The sequence below is a fragment of the Lissotriton vulgaris genome, chromosome 5, assembly GCF_964263255.1.
Source record: "Lissotriton vulgaris chromosome 5, aLisVul1.2, whole genome shotgun sequence".
NCBI classification, from domain to species: Eukaryota; Metazoa; Chordata; class Amphibia; order Caudata; family Salamandridae; genus Lissotriton; species Lissotriton vulgaris.
In genome coordinates, this window is record NC_141693.1 from 1,920,970,354 (window position 1) to 1,920,994,078 (window position 23,725).

At 46.9% G+C, this 23,725-nt stretch overlaps 1 protein-coding gene across 2 annotated transcripts in view; it reads left to right on the forward strand.

The window, feature by feature from the left end:
• The window catches only part of LOC147717726 (E3 ubiquitin-protein ligase TRIM39-like), a 112,668-nt gene that overhangs the window by 26,446 nt on the left and 62,497 nt on the right, over positions 1 to 23,725 (forward strand). For both annotated transcript variants that reach the window (XM_086924507.1, XM_086924508.1), the window contains exons 3-4: positions 7,394 to 7,624; positions 23,162 to 23,184. In XM_086924507.1, coding sequence (XP_086780633.1) covers positions 7,394 to 7,624; positions 23,162 to 23,184 — 254 coding nt within the window. The remainder of the gene's footprint in view (positions 1 to 7,393; positions 7,625 to 23,161; positions 23,185 to 23,725) is intronic.

Sequence of the window (23,725 nt, forward strand, 5' to 3'; positions counted from 1 at the left end):
TATAAAGTTGTAAAAGTGTTTGTATGGTTTACCGGGGGCAATGGTATAGGGTGCTAAACATTCATTACAAATAAGGGGGGTAGGGGGGTTTTGGGGGTTTCCCTAAAAGATGAAACAGTAAATATATATATCTCCACACTTTACACTTGAGTCACCTGCCGCTGCTCCTGAACAGAGGGCGCTTCGCCTGGGTGGACTCCCCTCGCATGTGGAAGGATGACGAAGCTGTGTCTCAAGCCACAGTATTCTTATTTGTCAGCTGACATCCTTCCGTATACGAAGGGAGTTGTTGATGTATATATTCCGATCAAAATGCTCCATTATGGAAAGGCCACACGCATCGTGTTTCGTTTGATGGATTCTCAGAAAGCACAATACTCACCTGGCATGTTTTCTGCTAACCCAAAGGGTAAGAGCGTGCTGGGAGGCACCCACTATGGGTTTAAACTGTTGGTACTCTCATTACCACTATGCACCTAAGGACACACCTATTAAGGCAGGACTTCTAATCATGCTTCAAGTGCAGCGTCACTGTTTGCCTCACCGGTCTCCATCTTTGCCCAAGCCATTGATCAAGGGATATGCTTCCAGAAACGCGTATGGCACAGAGGGCTGATGAACTGCTGGAACTGCCATGTTTGTATTGTGCAGTCTACCAATAAAAGGAGAAAATAACATGCAGTGTGTGGCCTTTACATAATGGAGCGTTTCTATTTAATTATATAGTGGCCTGCTCTGGTCGCGGAAAGGGCCCTAGCGCTGACTGAGCGGGTCCATGGCACCGACGATTAAAGTGGTGCTGTAGGAGCAATGTGTTTCGTTTGGTGGACTCTCAGAAAGCACAATACTCACCTGGCATGTTTTCTGCTAACCCACAAGGGTAAGAGACATTGCAAGGAGCTTGATGGGAGGCACCCACTATGGGTTTAAAATGTTGGTACTCGCATTACCACAATCCACCTAAGGACACGCCTATTAAGGCAGGACTTATAATCATGCTGTGAGTGTAGCGTTACTGTTTGCTTCACCGGTTTCCATCTTTGCCCAAAACAGTGATCAAGGGATATGGTTCCAGAAACGCATATGGCACAGAGGGCTGATGAACTGCTGGAACTACTATGTTTGTATTGTGCAGTCTACCAAAAAAAGGAGAAAATAACACGCTGCGTGTGGCCTTTCCATAATGGAGCGTTTCTGTTGGACTATATATAATATATATATATATATATATATATATATATATATATATGTGTTCTATAATCTCAAAGTTCCAAGGTTCCCACCTGTTGGAGACACACTCTGACATCCCCTGCAGCAACCTTCATGAGGTAAAAGCCAGATCGGCGAGCGGTTCCAGTTTACAGCATGCCTGTCGATTTCACGCTGGATGCATTTCATGCTCATTGCACTCTTAATGCGGCGCTACAGTCATTTTGGCATGGAGGCTACACCTCCCAATATATATATATATATATGGCGGACATTGATTCATTCTGTGTCCTACTACTATGTTTAGTATTAATGAAACGTAAAGGTTTAAATGGATGATGTTTGTTGTGGCTCTCCGTCTCATAACTGAGGAAGGCCGAGTGCCGAAAGCGCGTTCTTTGAGAAATAAAAAATTTGTGAACCTACCTTGGAGTGCTGCATCCTATTTCCTGTGGGACTGCGGGGAGGAACCTTTGAGCTGATATTGTTGTCGGGTGCACCCCCGACTGGCTGGCACCCGCCAAGGAGTGCAACAGCCAGGTGCGAGTGGAGCCTCAAAATATATATATATATATATATATATATATATATATATATATATATATATATATATATATAGTAAAAGGTGGGGAGGGTTTGGGGGTTCTCCTCCCACGAAAAGCAAAATTACACACACAAAGCACACAAAGACACAGGTTTAACTTACCGATCTTCGTGGTAAAATCACATGTGGCAAAGGCATGCATTTTAAAGACATACAACTGTCTGATCTTTAGTGAACACAGAATCCGTCCCTGCATTCCCACTAGAACTCTTCTAATCTTCTTTCCATTCGAAAAACCAACTGAGAGTATGTTCTTTTTCCTATTTGGCCATCAAGAAAGGAACATCCTTCCTTCCGAGATTGAAGTGATCAAAACCATACAACCTTTAGCAAACAACTGAAGCATGAGCCGAGTATGCGCCACGCCCCCCCCTTTGCACCAGGATCCTGTATTTAGGATAACAGACTGTTTTGCATATCCAGTTTTCATTTATTTGTTTGTAGTCCAGCTGCCAGGACTTGGCATGCTCTTCAAGTATTCCTCTTGATGGTATGCAGAGAAGACCTGTGTTGATCCTTTGTAGGCTCATAAGCCTTCCCCAGACTACCAGTTAGAGGCCTAAGATTGGCTGGGGAAGTGCGTGGCACACAGGTGAGTGAATAAGAGATTCTCAGGAAACAGGAAGAACCTCAGCAGCAGGTGGAGACTCTTATAATTAGTCCCTCCACAGTCTCAGAATTGTGAGGCAGTGAGTACTCACCAGGCAGGGCCAGAGAGAGACACAAGAACCGACAGAGTAGACCAACACGCATATTCAATTAGAGAGACATGCCAAGGCAGATGGAGAAGATGAAGTTCAAGTTCAGGAATTTGTACTACTCACCCAGAGGGTCTCAAGGCGCTTGGGGGAGGGGGTGCATTATTTATCGAATAGCCAGGTTTTAAGTTCCTTCCTAAAGGAAATGTGGTTCTGAGTAAGGTGGAGGTGAGTGGGGAGAGAATTCCAGGTTTTGGCTGCCAGGTAGGAGAAGGATCTTCCTCCCATGGTGGATCTGTGGATGCGCGTAACTGCGGCGAGCGCTTGGTTGGAGGATCTTAGTTGGCGGGTAGGTGTGTAGAAGGACAGTTGTGTGTTGAGGCATTCGGGTCCTAGTTTGTAGAGGGCCTTGTGTGCGTGGGTGAGGAGACGGAACGTTATTCTCTTGTTGACGGGAAGCCAGTGGAGGTCTTTCAGGTGAGCGGTAATGTGAGCTTGGCGCGGGATGTCCAATATGAGTCTGGCTGATGCTTTGGAGTTTTTTCTGTAGTTTGGCTGTGGTTCCGGCGTAGAGGGTGTTTCCATAGTCCAGTCGGCTAGTGACCAGTGCGTGGGTGACAGTCTTTCTTGTTTCAGTGGGGATCCAACGAAAGATTTTTTTGAGCATACGAAGTACGTTGAAGCAAGAGGATGAGACGGCGTTGACTTGTCTGGTCATTGAGAGGGAGGAGTTTAGGATGAATCCTAGGTTACATGCGTGGTCTGTGGGTATGGGTGCCGTGCCCAGGGCCGATGGCCACCATGAGTCGTCCGAGGCAGAGGGGGATGATCCTAGGATGAGGACTTCCGTTTTGTCTGAGTTAAGTTTTAGGCGGCTGTTTTTCATCCATTCGGCTACTTCTTTCATGAAGATTGGTTTTGGCGGTGTTAGGGTCTTTGGTGAGGGAAAGGATCAGCTGGGTGTCGTCAGCGTAAGAGATGATGTTACGGTTGTGTTGACGCGCGATGGATGCGAGGGGACTCATGTAAACGTTGAAGAGGGTGGGACTGAGTGATGATCCTTGTTGTACTCCGCAGATGACTTCGGTGGCCTCTGATTTGAATGGGGTGAGTCGGACTCTCTGCGTTCTCCCGGCGAGGAACGAGATGATCCAATCCAAGGCTTTTCCTTGTATCCCGACGTTTTTGAGGCGTTGTATAAGGGTGCTATGACAAACTGTGTCGAACGCGGCGGAGAGGTCGAGTAGGATGAGGGCAACTATTTCTCCGTTGTCCAGTAGTGTTCGGATGTCGTCTGTCGCTGCAATGAGGGCAGTTTCGGTGCTGTGTTTGGCTCGAAAGCCGGACTGTGAGGAGTCGAGGGAGTTGTTGGATTCAAGGAAGGCGGCGAGCTGGCTATTGACGGCTTTCTCAATGACTTCGGCAGGGAATGGGAGGAGGGAGATGGGGCGGTAGTTCTTAAGTTCAGAGGGGTCTGCTGTGGGTTTCTTCAGGAGGGCGCTGAGTTCGGCGTGTTTCCAACTTTCTGGGAAGGTAGCGGAGTTGAAGGAGCAGTTGATGACATCACTGAGATGGGGGGCGATGATGGAGTCTGCTTTGTTGAAGATGTGGTGGGGACAGGGGTCGGTTGGCGAGCCTGAATGGATGGAGTTCATTAGGGGGATGGTGTCTTCAGTGGTGATTGTGTTCCAGGCGTTAAGGATGTTAGAGGGCGTTTTAGGTTCGGAGGTGGGTGGAGTGGACTGTTCTTTGGAAATGTTCTCAAAGCTGTTATGTATGTCGGCGATTTTGTTGTAGAAGAAAGAGGATAACGAATCGCAGAGGTCTTGGGAGGGAGTAATGTCGTTTGAGGCTACGGTGGGGTTGGTAAATTCTTTTACGATGTTGGAATAGTTCCTTGCTGTTATGGGCGTTGCTGTCAAGTGGATCCTTGAATGCTGATTTCTTAGTGGATCGGATCAATTGGTGGTGTTTGCGGGTGGCTGTCTTGAAGGTGGTCAGGTTGTCAGCGGTTGGGTTTTTTCTCAATGTTTTCTCGAGAGTACGGCATAGTTTCTTGGATTTCTTAAGGTCCTCGTTGAACCAGGGGGCCTTTTTGCTACTCTGTTTGGATTGGTGGCTTTTCAAGGGTGCGAGTTCGTCAACGCTGTGAGTGATCCATTGTTTGAGTTTGGTGGCCGCTTGGTTTGGGTCGATGAGAAGGCGGGAGGGTTTTGTTTGAGTGATGTGAGGAGTTGGTCGGTGGTGATTTTGTTCCAGTTTCTTCGTGGAATAGGTTGTGGGGGGTTGTGGGTCGAGGTAGTTTTGTAGCTGAAGTGAACACAGCTGTGGTCCGTCCAATGGATGGCTGTGTTGTGATCAAAGGAGATGTGCTTGCTGGAGGTGAAGATTGGGTCGAGCGTATGTCCGGCTACATGGGTGGGGTGTCAACAAGTTGTTTGAGTCCGAGATTGGCCAGGTTGTCCAGAAGGGTGTTGGTGTTGCTGTAGTTTTTTCTTTTCCAGGTGGAAGTTGAAGTCTCCCAATAGAATGTAGTTCTCGAAGGTGAGGGCATGTGGGCTGATTAAGTCAGTGATGTCTTCGCTGAATTGTTTACGGGTTCCTGGTGGTCTGTAGATGAGGGTGCCTCCTAAGTGTGGTCCTGGGGTCGGTGTGGATCTGGAAGTGGAGGTGTTCGGCGGTCGCGAGGTTATCGTCGGAGCTGGTCGTGATTCTGATGGTGTTCTTATGGACGATGGCGATGCCTCCTCCTGTTTGGTTGGTGCGGTCTTTTCGGATGATCTTGAAAGCGTCCGGGATGGCTATGGCGATGTCGGGCGCTGATGAGGCGTTCATCCAGGTTTCTGTAAGGAAGGCGACGTCCGGTGAAGCAGTGTCGAGTAAGTCCCAGAGTTCAGTGGCGTGTCTGTGGACCGAGCGGGTGTTCAGCAGGATGAACTTCAGGTGGTTAGAGTCGGAGCTGTGTTTGGAGTTAGTGGATTTGGTGTGGGTTTTGATGCAGGCGAACTTGCAGGAATGGCAGGCGAAGGGACCGTGGGAACGTCCTGGGGCAGCTTCGTAGCATAGTGGTGTGCGTCCGGGGTTAAGGGCTAGGAAGGTGGCGGCGTCATACGGTATGCGGGAGGAGTGCGGGTTGTGGGGGCCAGGGGGTCTTGCGCTGGGCGCGGTCCAGGCGTGGACGGGCGTAGACGGGCTTACCTTTGGCGCGCCAAAGGTAAGCTCTTTTGGATCAGCGCCCAGTCCTATCCTACGGAGTTTGAAGCTCCTGCAGAAGCTAGGAAATCGTAGCCTGAACTGGTCTAGGAGGAGAGGAGTACATTGAAGAAATATGAAAGAACATAGGCTGTTGAAGCCCTGGAGTCATCTAGATGGCACTGCGTGCACATTGTGTTGAAATTTCAATGTGTAGAAAATGTAAAATCATGCTTTAGTTAATTTAGGACAACTTGGGCTCTGTCGTCTATTTCTGCTTTGTCGTTGCGTTGCATTACCCCATGTGATTTTGCACTGCTGTTTCTTTCTGGTTATAAGAAAGAAACTTCCCAACCCCACTAGACAAGAAAGAGACGTTCCCTGGCTAAGCCGAACGAGATGGGCAAACTAACTGTCCCAGACAGAATAACATACTATGTAACGCTTCATGTTCCATCTAGATGCTATCAACAACAAAACTCAGTATAGTAAAATAGTGAGAAAATCATCAAACATATTACGTTGTAATTGTTTATTTGCTTGCTTTCCATTGGTTGTAAGCCTATGAACCACGTACTTATTTGGTGAACATTTACATTTCATCGAAGACTGGGAATTCTCCTTGCAAGGAGGAGACGCTTCTCCATCCTTTGAAGACAAATCTATGCTGGATGATATGTTGTTAAGAACTCTTTTGAGTTCTCTATTTATATTGCCTTATTGGACTTGTATACTATACTTAATGATACTACTAATTGATTGCCCATCTTATGCATTTCTGTACTTTAAATACTTTAGGTAATCCTTTAAACTTGAGACTCTTGCATGTCATTCTTTAACAGAAATTCTTGAACCCCAAAGTTTTATGCATTTTAAATTGGACAACTAACGAAGGTCGAGTCCATTGGGGAGGCCCATGGTTGGGTGGGGTCTACTCCGCTCCCAGTCCATCTCAGCGCACCATTGAGAGCAAACCGTATGTGCGTTTGTGTGCTGACAGATCTCAGGGACGCTGCCATCTCAAAGTGCAAGTCCCAGTTAAGATAGAAGGATATTGGTGCAGAGCACCCTTGGATACTAATTTTCAGGTCCCCATTCTGTATGAACCACTGCCGAAGAAGCGCTTCGGACATGTGACCATAGGACTACTAGAGGCACTCAATGTGTATGCCTCAGCCCTGCTTTTTGGCGTAATACCCCTTCCAAGCGAATCTCTTTATGCAGTGGGAGATCAGCGGTGTTGAGCAAAACATATTGCATTTGGCCCCTTTACCCGGCTTCCAATAAAGTAATGAGGGTTCCTTTCTTACAACAAATAAGAAAAGTACCTCACTAAAGTAAGTAAGAGCCTCTTGTTTGTTTTTGTAATAGTATAAATGTGACTTTGCTTTTTCTAGGTTTTATTGTTAAGCATTTTATACATTTTTGAAAGTAAATCCACCATTGTTGGTTTTTTAAGGTCTGAATCCTTTTGTTTATGTACATTATCGGGTTATGAAGCCCTGTTTTAAATCACATTTTAGGAGGCGGGGAGAGACCTTGAGAGCAAGAGTCTGTACCTGGCATCACTGCAGACCATTGGTTATGTTTGTCATTTTATGTGCATTATTGAGAGTGAAACCAATATCAGCATCTCATGCAGATAATGTGATATTAATAGAAAAGGCGTATGCTTTTGTTTTTAACTAAGGTAAACTACAAGAACCAGGGGGAGATGATCCAAAGTACATTTGAGCTTCTGAAGCAGTTTCTCGATAAAGAGGAGCAACAACTTCACAGCAAACTAGAAACAGAACATAAGGAGAATATGAAGAAAATGCAAGAGATACTGAGTGAACTAGAAAAGCAGCAATCCACCCACCGGGACCTTATCAAAGAGATAGAGGAGAAGTGTTCGCAGCAGGATGTGAAGCTACTGAAGGTGAGAATAAAACATCTGTAGGACTAGAAGAATAGAGTTCATGCAGGGAAGGAGGTGTCCGCGGCAGGATGTGGAGCTTCTGAAATGTTTAATTTTTTCTTTTTTTTATACACCTTTAATCATAGCTTCATACCTGACAACTTGAAGAACAATCTCACTGTGTGAGGAGGGAGCGCGCCTTGAAGGGGCGGGCCTTGTGCCGAAAGGTACCCTACAAGGCACTTTAGAACCTGACACCACCCCCAAACCATATCCTCCTTAAAAAAAAAAAAAAAAGCTTGTGGAGACGTGGCAAGGTCCTGGGGTGATTTAACACCCCTTCATGGACGTCGGCAGTTCAAAGCCTCAGAAAACGCGTTGGAAAACGTGTGATGGGAGTCAATATCATGTGACCCACAGTGGCACCATGTGAGTAGACAGGTATGTAGCTTGATGGCCTTTTCAAAGTGAACGAGCGAAGGCGAAAACTGTTCTGGGGCAGGTGGGTTATTATCTTCCACTCAGAGCTCTGTTTCTGCAGAGAGGGGATAAATGCTCTTCAGCTCAATCCAGCATGGCTTCCTTGTTCTTCCTGTGACTGTTTCTTGGTCTGGCTGGACAGCTTCCTGTCTGCTATAGCTCATGATGACAGCACTTCACACAATGTACAGCCGGGAATACTCTGCATGCCTATCACCCAACAGCAAAAAGAGCAGCCCTGGGGTAGGTTAAATTAAACAGTGGCAGGTTCACACAAACCCTTCTATTTTTAACTTAGGGAAAATAAATTAGAGACATTAAACTGCACACACACCATACCTCCAGCTGCAACCATCTGCCAGAGAATAGAGAATGGTGGATGCCTCAGATTTGTGTTGTTTGTTTGGCAGATGATTCAGAAAAGGGGGTGGTGATGAACAGAGTGTCTGAATTAAGCAGACCACTCTTACCCAGTCCAAGGATCAGGGCTTGATCCATCACCGTTTTTTAGCTCACTGCACCATCCCAGCACAGAACTTGGCTATATGCAAATTAGTCTGACCCTGGCCCAGTGCATCATGGGAACAGGGCAGACCAAACTACCAAGCCAATTCTTATACTGGGCCACTCTTCCCAGTGTAAGAATTGGCTTTTGTAGTTTGGTTTGCCCTGTTCCCATCATGCACTGGGACAGGAACAGACTAATTTGCATACAGCCAGGTTCTGAAACTGGGATGGTGCAGTGAGCTAAAAAACGGTGTTGGATCTAGCCCTGATCTCTTGACTAGATGAGAGTTTTCTGCTTAATTCAGAGACTCTGTCCCTCACCACCCCTTGTTGTAAATATAGTTTGTTTGGCAGAGCATGGGCATGGGTTTATAGCACCTGTTGGTGTCACTTCAGCGATCGCTCCTTAAGAGAGCTGGGTGGATAAACAACGTTTACCATGAAAAGATTTACCTGCAAGGAATTACAATGCGGTCGTTAAAACGACTGCATTGTAACCATGCATACCATTACTCCACAAGTCGGAACAACGACTTGCGGCGGGGGCTAAAGATGTTGGATTTAAAATGTTCATCACCACCACCTTTTCTGAATCGTTTTTGGCCACTATAGGTGTGGCAGGGAATACTCAGACATGAGTCCCTTTCTCACTGCTCCATCAGGATTCAAGCAAGCCGGGCCGAAGATGGCTGAAATGCCAGAAACCGGTCCCCGGTAGCTTGTCTCCTTTCTGGTGAAGAATTGGCTTGGTAGTTTAGTCTGCACTGTTCCCATGATGCACTGGGCCCGGGACAGACTGATTTGCATATAGCCAGGTTCTGAGCTGGGATGGTGCAGTGAGATAAATAACGGTGATGGATCAAGCCCTGATCTTTGGACTGGGTAAGAGTGGTCTGCTTAATTCAGACACACTGTTCATCACCACCCCCTTTTCTGGATCGGATTTAAAATCCAACACCTTCCCTACTGTCCGCACAGACTGGAGTTAGAATAGTAAATTATACTATTTCCAACTTCCAGCCACCCCCGCTTGCAGGGTAATGGTATGCATGGTTACAATGCAGTTGTTGTAACAACCACGTTGTAGTTCCCAGCGGGGAAAAATAATGCGATAAAGAGGTATATTCGCTGGGTGGACCCATTCTGAATTATTTATTTTATTTTATTTTAATAAACATCTGTTATTCAGCGCCAAGATACCTGTAGTGGTGAACGTGCGCTTTACAAATACACATGTTATGTTATGTTATGTTTTATAGAGCGCGAACTTGACCCGTGAGGGTATCAGAGCGCTTTACAGGTTCATAGAGTAATACAAGAAAGACGGTAGTCACTTGGGAGACAATAAATCAGGGGGTTATACAGAATCAAGGGTCATATGGTAGGTGGGGGGTCAAAGGGGAATATGCAAAGGAGGGAGGGGATGAAAGCTGTACATAGGGGCAATTTACAGAGTAGAAGGTCATACATTATGGAGGATGTTACAGGGGTGCTTTACGTTAAGGGACTGAAAAGAAAAGAAAATTATACCACAGTGTACTTTACAGAGTCAAAGATCATACAGTCTATAGGATATCATATGGGTGCTAAGACTCTCGGTTGCTGTGGAGCGGGTTAGCCAAGGAATTTACCCATGAGGAAGGATTTAGCCTCTTTTTTGAAGCGTGCCAGGGAATGGATACTTCTGATGTCAGGCGGGAAAGAGTTCCATATTCTTGGAGCGGGCCCGGTGAAAGCCCGGTTGTAGTTTTTTTTTCTTCCTAAAACGTGCAGGCCTGAGTAGGAGGATATTTGCAGATATTGAGTTTCTGCTTCCTCCGGATATCACAAGCTTCTGTGCTAGAGTGTAAGGCCTTGTGCGTGATGCATGCTATCTTGAAGTGAATCCTCGCCTCAAGGGGAAGCCAGTTCAACGCTTTCAGGTGAGGAGTGATGTGATTGAATTTTCTAGAGCCAGTAAGTAGTCTGGCGCCTGCTTTGAGGAAGGCTTTTAAGGGTGCCAGAGTGACCTTGGGTAAACCGAAGAGGGTGGAGCAACCATATTCCAGCCGAGAGATAACTAATGATTGGACTGCTAGTTTTAGGTGGGAGCAGCTAGAAAGGGTTTCAGTTTCCATAGGTAGCTCAGGTGGAATCTGGCGGATTTGGCCATTGAGTTGATGTGGTTTCTCATGTTTAGGTTGTAATCCAAGGTGATACCCAGTGATTTGGCAGAGTCCACAATAGTCGGGGAACAGTTTAAGGCTGTGGTAGCTTTGATCCAAGTCTGTATCTCAGAGTTGCTCTTGGGCGGGGAGATTAGAAGGAACTCCGGGGTGGTCCTGTTTAGGCGCCATCTTGCTTTGGGCTCTGATTCTACCGACGGGCGCCATCTTTGAGCGTCCTTGCGCTCGCACTGGCCTCGGAGCGCCTATTTAAGGCGGACTCGCTTGACCTGCAGCCTGGACAAGGTACTCGCACGCGCTGCTGCTAGCGATTTGAACTTTTAAAATTCCCTGGTTGTTATTTGCGTTATCTTTATTTTTATTTTTCCCCTGCTTTTAGCGGGTCTAGGCTGGGCATTTTTCCCCTCCCGCTCACCGCATTTAAATGATTTAAAGCACCGCCGCTTTGGCGGGTCCGGGTCCCGGGGGTGGTCCTGTTTAGGCGCCATCTTGCTTTGGGCTCTGATTCTACCGACAGGCGCCATCTTTGAGCGTCCTTGCGCTCGCACTGGCCTCGGAGCGCCTATTTAAAGTTGTCCTGTCCCGCGCAGCGGGACGCGCAGTCGGGGAGCCCTCGCATAGCCTGAGTCATGCCAGAGTCCTGCCCGTCTGCGCCCGTCAGCGACGAGGAAGCACGAGGCGCGGTAGGGCTTTGGTCACTAGCTTCGATTACCATCATGTATGCTTTACCAACACTCAGCTACACTCGGGTGGAACTCCTATCCATTGGGAACAGGGTCGATGCTTGTCCATGTGATCCTGTGGACCCCTTATCTGGCCCATTTGTTTGTGCCTGTAAGGGTTGGTCCCTGGACAGGCCGGTTAGGATCCGATCTTTGGAAGGGAGCGCTCCGACCAAGTGCAATAACACCGCGGGCCGTATGCTTCGGATCTGGAACCTGAACGTGAGGTCATTGGTTAAACATCACCAGTTCATACATGACCTCATTGAAAAAGACTCCCCTGATCTTTTTTTCCTTACCGAAATCTGGCTCCAGGACTCTGATGCCGCTATCCTTAATCTTACCTTCCCATCGGAATATACGGTCTTTACATTGAATCGCACCACGAGAGGAGGTGGCATCGCCATGGCAGTAAAATCGTGCTTCCCCGCTGAATGGAAAGTCCTTAGGTTGCCAGCCTGTGAGAGTGCCCTTTTTAAAGTGGCCTTTAGTCATCATTTCACGCTTAGCGGTATTCTTGTCTACCGCCCTCCTGGCAACGATACAGTCTTCAAGACCGCTCTTGCCGATATGGTAAGTTCTCTAGCGCCCAGCTGTGCGAATTTCAACATCACGGGCGACCTCAACATTCATTTTGACTGCATGTCGTCCACAGCCATAGACACCTTGCTTGCGGATCTTGAAGTACTACAACTTGTCCAACTAGTTACACTTCCCACTCATACTGGGGGACACATTCTTGATCCCTTCTTTACCATTCTTGAGAGGTCGAAGGTGTCCAACCCGATCTCGGTTGGCTGGACCGACCATCTGCTGGTGGAAGTCTTCTGTCCTATCGACGATAAGCCATTCAAATCTGTGGATAGGCTGATTCTTAAAAGACATTGGCACAAGCTTAAACTTGAGGAGTTTTACAGGTTACTGGAGCAGAAACCCCTGAGCCCCTTTCTGAATGTGGATCGAGGTTACGAACTGTATTGCAAATGGATTTCAGATGCCCTTGACTCCCTTATACCTATGTGCTGGTCGAAAGGTCATTCTAAGGTACCCAGCCCGTGGTGTAACGATTCCCTTGCTGAGCTTAAAAAAATCTGCCGGAAAGCTGAGAGGGAATGGAGGAAGTCTTACAATCCCGACCTTAAATCCTCCTATTTTGCCAAACTTAAGATCTATCATAGGGCAATTTGCAGAACTCGTGCTGCATTCTATGCCCAGGAATTCCAAACCAGTACCAACCCCTCAAAATTAATTTTCAAGGTCCTGAAAGACCTTATGAATAAAAGAGCCACTTCGGCAGAGATCTGCACCTACTCTCACTGCGAGAATCTGGCATCCTTCTTTTTGGAGAAAGTGCAGACTATATACCGAGGATTTGACCTGTCTCTGCCTGATCCAGAGCTAGCTGGCCCTAACCTCTTGGGCTATGAGACTCTGACCCCCTTGCCTGATCTGTCTATGGAGGCTTTTGACAAACTGAGCCTCCGTATTAAATCGGGCTCCCCTCTGGATCCGTTGAAGTCAGCTCTTATTAGGACGCTTTCCCCTCTGTGTCGGGTTCCGATACTTACCTTGATCAACCTGTCGTCAACCAGAATGGTCCCCTCCTCGTGGAAGCAGGCGGTAGTCACCCCAGTTCTGAAGAAGGCAAATGCAGATCCTCTCTTGCCTGAGAACTACCGCCCCATATCTCTTCTTCCTTGGACTGCCAAAGTCACCAAAGCTCATGTAAATTCCATCCTGTCTGATCACCTTGCTCGTAACCAGATACTAGACCCTAGTCAGAATGGCTTCCGGCCGGAACACAGCACCGAGACCGCTCTGCTCTTTATGATCGAGCATCTGCGTTTGGTGCTCGACTCCGGGCGAATGGCGGCGCTCCTTTTATTAGATCTGAGCGCCGCATTCGATACTGTGTCCCACCGTGTTTTGGTTCAGCGCCTGGAGGAAGCTGGAGTAGCAGGGACCGCCCTTCAGTGGTTCCGATCTTTCCTCTCTGATCGATCCTTTAAGGTGTCTATAGCATCCTGCCAGTCCACCTTTCATCCTTTGGATCTGGGGGTCCCACAGGCTCCTCGTTGAGCCCTACCTTGTTCAACCTTTATGTGAAACCGCTAACTGCGATCGTCAAACAGTGGGGTTTGACGATGACCTCATATGCTGACGATACGCAGCTGGCGGTGACACTGAGTGGAGACCCTGAAGTGGATGCCCCCAGATTCCGAGCAGGACTTGTGGCAGTAGCAAATTGGTTGAGAACCAATTGCTTACAACTGAATGCCAAAAAAACCGAAGTTTTGGTTTTGGGGAAACATGCGAAGCTCTGGGGAGATCAGTGGTGGCCTCCAGAATTGGGCATCACTCCCATCCCAGCTTCCGAAGTAAAGAACTTAGGGGTCTGGCTGGATCTGGCGCTCACCTTCACGGGCCATACGAAGGAGGTTGCTGCCACCTGCTACGGCATCCTGCAAGGCTTAAGACCGGTCCTCAAGTTCTTTGATCCCTCCACCCGGCAGCTCGTGGTCCAAGCCTCGGTTCTATCTCGGCTGGACTACGGTAGTGCGCTGATGCTGGGGGTAAACCAGGCTGAGGCATCTAGGCTACAAAGGGTACAGAACGCTGTGGCGCGGGCCATTGTTGGTCTTCCCAGGCATTGCTCTGTTTCCAGCACTATTTCTGCCCTTCACTGGCTGCCGGTCAGACAAAGGATTAAGTTTAAATCGCTCTGTCTGGCCTTTAAAATTATGAAGCTCTCCTCGCCGCCTGCACTTGCCAACTTGCTTATCCCCTACATTCCTTCGAGGTCCTTGAGATAGGAGGCTCTTCATCTTGCGGTCTGTCCCCGTTTTAAACTCAGCAGAATGGGTGGCCGCTCCTACCGAGTGCTTGCCGCGGGGTTGTGGAACTCCCTCCCAGTGCACATTCGAGCTTTGAATAATCTGTCCGCCTTCAGGCGTGCTATTAACTTTCTTGTTTCCTGTACTTGGGTAGTCGTCTCTCCTTTTTTCCTCTTCCTGCGTGTTATGTTTTAATATCTGTCTAAGCGCCAGGACGCCCCTTTGCTGGGGCAGCTGTGCGCTGTATAAATAATGTTAACATAACATAACATTAGCATTGAGTTTGAGTAGGTTTGAAGCGAGCCATCGGACGGTCAGCTTCAGGGCCTCATTCAGGGTGAGGATCCCCGCAAGAGATGAGACTTTTATGTAGATCTGAGTATCATCAACGTACATATGGAAGGAGAGATTAGCAGTGCGAAGGATTTCGGCAAGAGGTTCCAAATAGAGATTAAAAAGGGTGGGGGACAACGTTGATCCTTGAGGGACTCCCACCGTGACCACGGAGGAGGAGGAGAGTTCACCATTGATTAGGGATCTGAGATCGGTTTTGGAATAGGAACTAAACCAATCAAGTACAGTGCCATCTAAGCCCATCCTAATTTTGAGGCGTTCGAGTAGCATCTCGTGGTTGACGGTGTCGAAGGCCGAGGATAGATCAAGGAGGATTAGGAGACCAGTTTTGTCTTGGTCCAGGGCTTGAAGAGCATTATCGACAATGTGGAGCATGGTGGTTTCAGTGCTATGTCCCGGTCGAAAGCCGGATTGGCAGTCATCGAGTAGGGGGAAATTGCTGATGTGGTGACTTTGCTGTATCTGAACACATTTTTCAATCACTTTCGCCAAGAGGGGAATGTTGGAGATTGGTCTAAAGTTATCTGGGGAGGCTGGGTCCAGCGATGGCTTTTTCAGAATGGGGAGGACTTGGCCTGCTTTCAGTGAGATCGGGATTGATCCCCGCCAGAAAGAGGCTTTGATTATCGCAGTCCAGCAAGGAATTATGGATTTGGTAATAGTAGCAAGACCGTTCGAGGGGAGTGGGTAGTTGAAATGGTTGTTCGGGTTTAAGGAGGAAAAGATATTTGCGACCGAGTCTTCATCGTAGGGTGAGAATTCGGACCAGTGTGCTAGATTATTGGGTGAGGTCTGTGTCTGTAGCAGTGATGGAGGTGGCGGATGGTCCATGTTAGGTGTGGGGTATGAGGCAGCTTTGAGTTCGGTACCTAAGGTTAGGATTTTGTTTGCGAAAAACGAGGAGAAATCTTCGGAGGAGATGAGAGACTTGGGGTTTTCTTTCGCTGTTTTGGACAGTTTGTTCGATGGAAGTTTGATCATCTCAAAGAGTTTCAGGGGGACTGTTCTGGGCATTTCCTAGTTCCGCTCTGAAAAACTCTTTTTTTGACTTGAGGATGTTTTTGTTGTAAGCATTTCTGGCCTGGCGGAGAAGTTTCAGGTGATCTGCAGATGGGTGCTGTCTCCAAATTCTTTCGACTTGTCGGAGTTATCTTCTCTCGTCATTGAGGGAACCGGTGAACCAAGGGTTTCTATCTTTGACTCGAGTCCTTTTTAGTTTAAGAGGGGAAAGGTCATCCAAAATGTTCGACATCGAAACAGTGTAGTGATCATTGAGGTCACTGACTGAGGTGATGTGAGTAGGGGGGGGGGTCAGATTTGCAACGGGTCTCAAGTTCAATTAGGTCTGGGTTTTTGGTGTCTCTGACCCCGCGTTTTGGTAGCACTGGTTGAGGAGCCCATGCTTTAAGGGTGCAGGGTAGAAGAAAGGCGATGGCATGGTGGTCGGACCAGTCGCAGAGGTCGGTGTATATGAGTTTGACTGTTTTCTCGTTAGAGATGATCCAGTCGAGAGTAGCCCCTTTCGAGTGGGTAGGGAGTGGACAGGCTTGGGTCAGGGCTAGATCGGTCATGAGATCTTTATAATGGCGTAGACATGAGGATCTTTAAGGTCGTTCCAGTGCAGGTTGAAGTCACCAAGGAAGATGTCTTTGGTGTTGGGGGAGTTCTTAGCCGTGAAAATTTCCATGAGGTAATCAGTGAATTGGTTGTTATTGCCTGGGGGTGGTAAAAAGTGTGCAGGTTGCACAGGTGGGTGGTGTTGCTCCAGACTGAGAGGGCTAGATATTCGCAGAAATCAGTGGTATCCGTTAAAAGCTATGAGACGAGGAGATTAGAGCGATAGATGCAAGCGATTCCGCCACCTTTTTTGTTAAGTGGTCTGTCTAGTCTGGCAATGTTAAAATTGGGGGGGACTAAGAGGTCGAAGCATGGGGATGATGCATCATTAAGCCATGATTCAGTTAGGATGGCTAGGTCGGTGTTATGGTTCAGAATGAGATACTGTGGTGCCCTGCAACAGGTGAGACCCTTTCTTCCCATCATGGGTTAGACATCGGTGTGAGACAGTGAACCAGTCATACATTGAGCATCTCCTGCTACTCCCATCTTGCTTTCTTGTTTGGCACAAATAAACCAGTTTGGATTTGGATGGTGTCGGTAAACCAAACAATGTTTTCTCGTGTTTGCTCTTTTTAGGCAGTGTGAAAAATATGTTTGAAATTGCTTTAAAAGGCTGCTCAAATTATGCATCAGCCAACTAGTAGTCTTAGCTGCTGCACAGCTTTGACATTTTTTTTGTTGCCATAAAAACACTCTCTTTCTGATGAATACTTCTAACCGCAGATTCCTTACCTTGTGAATATTCCTCATGTATCTGACTGGATCAGGAAAATATGAAGCAGTACTCCTGCACGACTGTAGGTGGCATCCTGCGGTTCTGCACCAACATCGTATCACTCAGTATTTGTAGAGGGGAGCCACTTATGCTAACTAATGCCAGTTCCTTTCATTTCTGCTTTTCAGATGCGGATCCTACTCCTTGATCTTTTTGAACATTTAAAAAAATTCTTACAGCAGTGTTCAATGGAAAATGTAATCCCCTAAAATAATAGGGTTCAAGGTGGTGGTCACAAACTCTGACAGACATTCCCAAAGTATGCTTATGGCGTTTTGGGTCGGAGCATAATTCCAGGGCCTGCGAGGACTGCGCTCAGGTGACTCCGAAGGCCATACTGGACCAAGAGATGAAGTTGTATGTCGGTAAACATCGGACGATTCTATGCCAGTTGAAAGGAAGAAGTCATTCCAGTGGCAGATCATCGTTGTGGTCGAAGTCTTTGGTTAAGTTCAAAAGGAGCATAAGAAAGCAAAGTAGGAATCTTCCCCTTTCCATCACTCTCGAACTCCTGAGAAGAGAGGAGGGCATTAGCCTGTCTCCCAGTCTCACTCTTAATCTCCATCAGAACAAATTCCAAGTCTATTCCAGCTGCAATCCCAATTTAAGGATCCGTTTTAATGATGGATACGAGTGCAGCTGTTTGGTGCCACACCTGGATGAGCTCTAAGGGCTTCTCTGGGATGTCTAGGCTTCTATGTTGGACCTGCTGTTCGAAGGCTCTCGCCTTTTTCGGTGACAAAGCAAATTTAGACCTGGAACGGTTTAAGGAAAGCAAGGCAACAGCATGAACCTTGCGTCTTTCTACCCACACAAGACAATAGGAACTTTCACTCAGTCTTTAGCCATGGCAGAGGGTGTCTGTTTTGCCAGCCTCTGGCACCTTCACTTGCCCAACATGCTTTTCAGGCCGGTCATGCCTCACAATGACAAACATCCATGACAGGAGAGGCAACGTGCAGCTCCGCCCTCCAGCATCCACGGCCTCAAAACCATTTGTGTACCTCGCCGGCACACAGCCACCCTGTTGGAGGCAGTATATATTTCCTCCAAAGGGTAGCAAGCCATCACTTCAGACAAGTGAGTCCTCCAAATTGTAAATCAGGACTACACTCTCTCATTTCTCTTCCAAGACCTTCAGAGCGGCGGCCTGAGAACCTCCTGTCCGTTTTGCAGTAGAAAATGCTGTCCCTTTTGACCCAACGGGCCATAGAACGGGTTCTGGCTTCGGAAGTAGTAGCTAGGTATTACTCCCGCAACATCCTAGTGCCAATGAAGGATGAGTCCTTTATCCTATTTTAGAACTCCACCCTCTCAATGCCTTTCTGCAGAAGGACAAAGTGTTTGCTTATAGAATGCAAAACTGCATGAAGATATCTCATACATCAATTTATGCACTATCAGCCTAATAAAGGATCCTTATTAATTAATTAATTATTTAATTGTGGGTTTGTAATGCGCTAGAATCGACTCCCGAAGGAGTATCTCTGCTTATACTGTGAATACATTTAAATCAAATCTTAATCAAATTATACATTATGAAACCGGCATTAATGATAAGTAAAATTTGAATAAGTGTATGCTTTCAAGAGGCTCAGAAGCATAAAGCACACAATGCAGGAAGCACTTGGAGGAACCAACAACTGGGGAGTGCACAGACCAAGTCATAGGCCAAAAAGGAGGGGAACCACAACACCAGCCTCCAGCCCTGCAGGGAGCGAGGGAAAGGCGGGGCATGTGGAATAATATAAAAACAAAGGGGACCGCTTAAGGCTCTACCCCGGAGGAGCCCTAGGCCCAGTGTCCACTGGATTCATTTCCTTGGTCACAGGGACAAAGCAGCACAGAGTGTCGAACACCGAGGCCCAGCCCTACCAAAGCATGGAACCTTAAGGAAGACCACCAGGACCATGTTCGTTTAGAACCTAGAGCCAGCCCTACACAGGCCATTCTACCAAAGTCTTGGAAAGGAGCGGAGAAGGATGAAGTCCATACGGGGCAAGTCACAGCGCACTGCAGCCTAGAGTTAGATTGATGGGATCTATGAACCACATCAGTCCCGGACCCAGCAGCCCAGTATTATACCAGGAACACAACAAGAGCAGAACATAGCATCCAAAGCCAAAGGGCAAGCCACTGCCAGATACAAACCATAAGGTGGAATCCACAACCTGTAGGACACATGGGTGCAAACTTCCATGAATACCTCAGCCACACCTCGAGAGCCTGGCCAGAACAGTACAGAAGATCCAAGTGGGTAAACTAGAGCCTAGCCGTAGCTCTGGATGTAGACTGCCAGGGCACCCATGAAGTATGGGCCTGGACAAAGCAACCCATCAGTACACTCTTGCCAACACAAGCATCTCGGCAAAACCAGTGGAAGCCCAAGGGCCCCTTTTTGAGGGAGTGAATGAATGAGAGAAAGCATTTATAAAGCGAGCAGCTACCCTAAGGCATCCCAGCGCTATCAGCGTCAGCGGACAAAGAAGAAAGCTTATTAGGTGCGGTTTTGGAAAAGCCAATTTTTAAGGAGTTTCCGGAAGGGCATCAGGTTAGACTCCCGACGTATGTGGGGAGGGAGGGCATTTCAAAGCTTAGCAGCGTTAAAAGGAAGTGAACGCCCGCCGCTTCTTGCTCTCTTCCTTTTTGGAACTACGGCGAGCAAGAGGTTAGCAGAGCAAAGGCTTCTGTTAGGGCAATATGGGGTGACAATAGAATGACTAATTGTTGGTCCTTTCCCCCAGAAGGACTTGTGAGTGATACATAAAACCTTACATTTAATTCTCTCCAACATAGGCAACCAATTGCCGGTAAGGGGTCTGGCGGAGCCGGCGAGCTGCGCATTTATGAACGATCTGTAGCTTGGAGGTGGTAGCTTTGGGGGCTCCTAGATAGAGGGCAGTCCCATAGTCCAGGTGTGAGGAAATAAGATCCTGGACCATTATCCTTCTTGCAAGGAATGGGAGAAGAGAAAGGATTTTGCGGAGCATCCTCAGAATGCCATAGCACGTGGACGATAGTTTCGCCGCCTGATATTAAAAATTCGGGGAGCGATTCAGCCACGTGCCCAAACTTTTGATCCGATTATTTGGTGCCGGAGCAGGGCCAAAACAATTAGACCACAGTAACTCTGAGTCGAAGATTGTAGAGTTACCTAGAAGCATAAGCTCCATCTTATCTCCGTTTAGTTTCAGGCAGGAAAACTCCATCCATTTAGCTACCTTCTCCAGACAGGGGCCCTTGGCCGGAGGATTTATTTTCCAGGTGGTGTACGGCCACAACTAGTTGTGTGTCGTCAGTGTATGTAACTATTTTTATGCCAAATAGACAGAATATGTCTGCCATTGGACTCATGTATACATTAGATCCCTGAGGCACACCGCAATTGAGAGACATACGCTTAGAAATGACATCTCCTTCGAAGACCTGAAAGGACCTGTCTTCCAAGAAGGACTGCAGCCAGGTGATGACACCACCCGGTCACTCAACGCTCCCAAGTCTGAGAGTCAAGGTGTTATAATTGACGGTGTCGAATGGGAGGAACCAGGAAAAAGGCAGGCAGGCCGCCGCTCCACAGGAGCTGTCACGCTACCAGGTCCAAGGGGAAGCTTGGAGCAGAAGAGAGAACCCTGGGGTACGACCCTAGCCCCAGCACAATACCACCCAGAGAACATCACTACAATGCCTGACTCCTAAAGAATGCTGTGCCCAGAAGCCCAACTGACCAGAGCACCACCGCTGCCCAGCTGGACCAAGCAGTCACGTAGCGGAGAATCAGAGGGCCATTGCACTTGCCAAACAAGCCACCAGAAGGCAGGCATAGAGAGCGGTGGGGAAATAAACATCCAACAGCAATGTCTGAGGACTTGGTAAAAAATAAACGCGCTGCACTGTAGCGGTGAGAAGATATGCTTCTTGGCCCGCTTAAGTGTTGAACGTAGGGCGTGGTGACCGCATAGATCCAGATCGTCTTCCAAAGGCAGGCAATGACAACAGGAGAGTGGTGTGACATGGCTACCATTCATGCCAGCTCCTCTGGGGGAGTGACATAGGGTGTGGCAACAAGAATTTACATTTTGTTCCTAGTGATGTGGTTGTCTGCAGTGGGAGATCCCACTTCCCACTGCACATGGGAGGACGAAGAAAGGGGGTAGAAGAGCTAATGAACATTCACAGTGGATCATTTGTGTCTTACATGGATACCATTGAAATAATATGTTCTACGGCACAATGTTGTAGGAGATGAGATGGGATATAATCCTTTCTTGAGTGTACCTGTTTTTGTTGGTGTATGTGGATGGCACAATGGATACCTGTTCAATCAGATGTTTATTTCTGAGCACGATGTCTTCTTGCAAACAGACTTTTAAATTGTATTGACCTTTAATGTATATCAGGTATACGTTTAGGAACTTGCAAACATTACGAGTGCTAACATTCTGTTTTAGCAAGAGACTGACATCTACATCTTTACACCGACCCGCCAAAGTTGTTTACAATCTAGGATGCACTTCAGTCTCAGGGTTTCTCTGTGAACGGCCCTTGTTTTGCAGTGTGAATCTATTTTAGATGCACCCACTGTGCATTATTCGACTGTTATTTTCTTGGGTCTGGAACACATGTTGAGAACAAAACTTTTATTTTGAGGGGAGATTATAGGAGTCGTGATGAAATTGATCTAGTACGTGATCAGCATCTTTGGATTCTTTAATCCACCACCATGATCTGATCGGATATTGAACATATTGTTCTTGTATGATTGAACAATATTGAAAGAGTTGCTGGGAGGGAAATTCACTTTTAACACTCTAAATCAAAACCAATTAGAAATTAGAACTGTTTTTTCCAGCTCCAAAAATGGAGGCTGATTTAGCCCATCGGGTAGGTCTCCTAATATTTTCAAAGACTGTTGGGTTATTTATTTTTTGCTGGATGCTGGAAAATAATTGGCAACTATCCCTTAAGCCTATTTACAATATGTTTTTAATGTATACTAGCTATACATTCTAAATCTGCAAAACTGTGTTTTTTTTCTCTTTTTCCTGTTTTTTATTTAGTAATTTTTTGGGTTATAAACAGAACTTCCTTGTTATGTATGCCATCTTTGTTATCATTCATACCATTTGAAGATGACCATGCAGTGTAAAATGAATGTCTCACATGGACCACGCCATTTATGAGTTTGAAAATTGCTTTATTTTTGGAAGTTTAAACCTGTAAAAGACATTCTAATTACGCCATGTCGGTGAGTTCCAATCAGATTACAAGCTAACGATGATGGCAATAATTCTCCTAACTGGTGAGGGAACGAGTGGAGTAGATTGCCATTGTCCTGCCCCCCATCTTTGGTCCAAGCTATGGTCCTATCGGTACCTACCACTTTCAACAATTGGAACCAAAAATTCTAAATTTAAATCTCAGACACACTTTTTGCCACCATCCTCCCATTGAGTCTCGTCCTACGTGATGGAAATGAAGTGGCAGTTTGAAAGAGTCAGTGAATTAGCAAAGTAATACATTTATGCCGGGTGTCTGTGTTTAACTGTGTGCAGGGCTTTAAGTGGGCCGGGTCTCACTGGGTCTGAGGACTGGCAGTTTTTTTAAGGGGGCCTCGAAACGGGTCCCTTAATTACATTGGCCACACCCCTTTGAGACCTAATCTCTGTGCGACTCCAATGACTCTTCTTTCAAAAGGAAGGGGGAGTGGGGGAGGTTTCCTTGGGCTTCTGTATTCTTCCTGTGAGAGACCCTTTCAATTGCCAGTAGTTGCAACTGTTGGTGTTTGCCTCCATGAAGCAGCTTGAGACATTTTTTCTTTGCTTCCTTGTAAGTTCTCTTTGTTAAAGTTTGTGTCAAGCAGGTTCTTAGACTGTGGTTATTAACCTAGTATAATAAATGATGTGATTTGTAATTGATCATTCAGTCTCAGTTACCTCAGTTGATAAATCCCTGGTTGCTCAATACTGATGAGTGTCTTCTCATTAGTCGGAAAATAACTTTCTCCTCCAATAGCAACTCGGTGCATCATCAAAATGGAAATCATTGCTGAAAACTCTGGGTAATTAATATTGATCGTGTTTCCTTTACCTTTTTCTCTGTAGGATTTGCAGATCATCTTGAACAGGTACCGTCTATTTTTCTCACGTATAATCCAGATTTGCCTTTGATTTCATATTCCTCCTAGTTGTTATGGGATACGGGTTTTTGTCGGGCATTGTTTTAAAGCAAACAAGATATCTTCCACATGTAGTGCATAATATGACATGCCAGAGAAATAGATATTGGCAGATGCCTTCCAGGAAGGATGTAAATTGCATAGTTGTGTTGCAACTTGTGCCTTGTCATCAAGTTCTTCTAGTCCCAGGTAGGTGCCTTAGTTGCCTCCTATCTGGACTGTAGCAAGGTGATTATCAATGGGCGTGGCTGAAAACACTCTAGAAACGAAAAGGCGTTCTTAGTGCTTCAAATTGGCTAAAGCCAGGGCTCAAACTCTTCTCTTCACAAATGAGACTGTGCGCATTGAAGTAAGATTTTTATTTTGAATAAGAAGTCATCGTGGCCCTTTGCGGAGGATGCCCGGTCCAACTGTTCCCACTGGTATACCCTCCCTGCACCCTCATATGTTGTTTTATTTTAATATTCAGGGGGCGGGACGGAGTCCCATG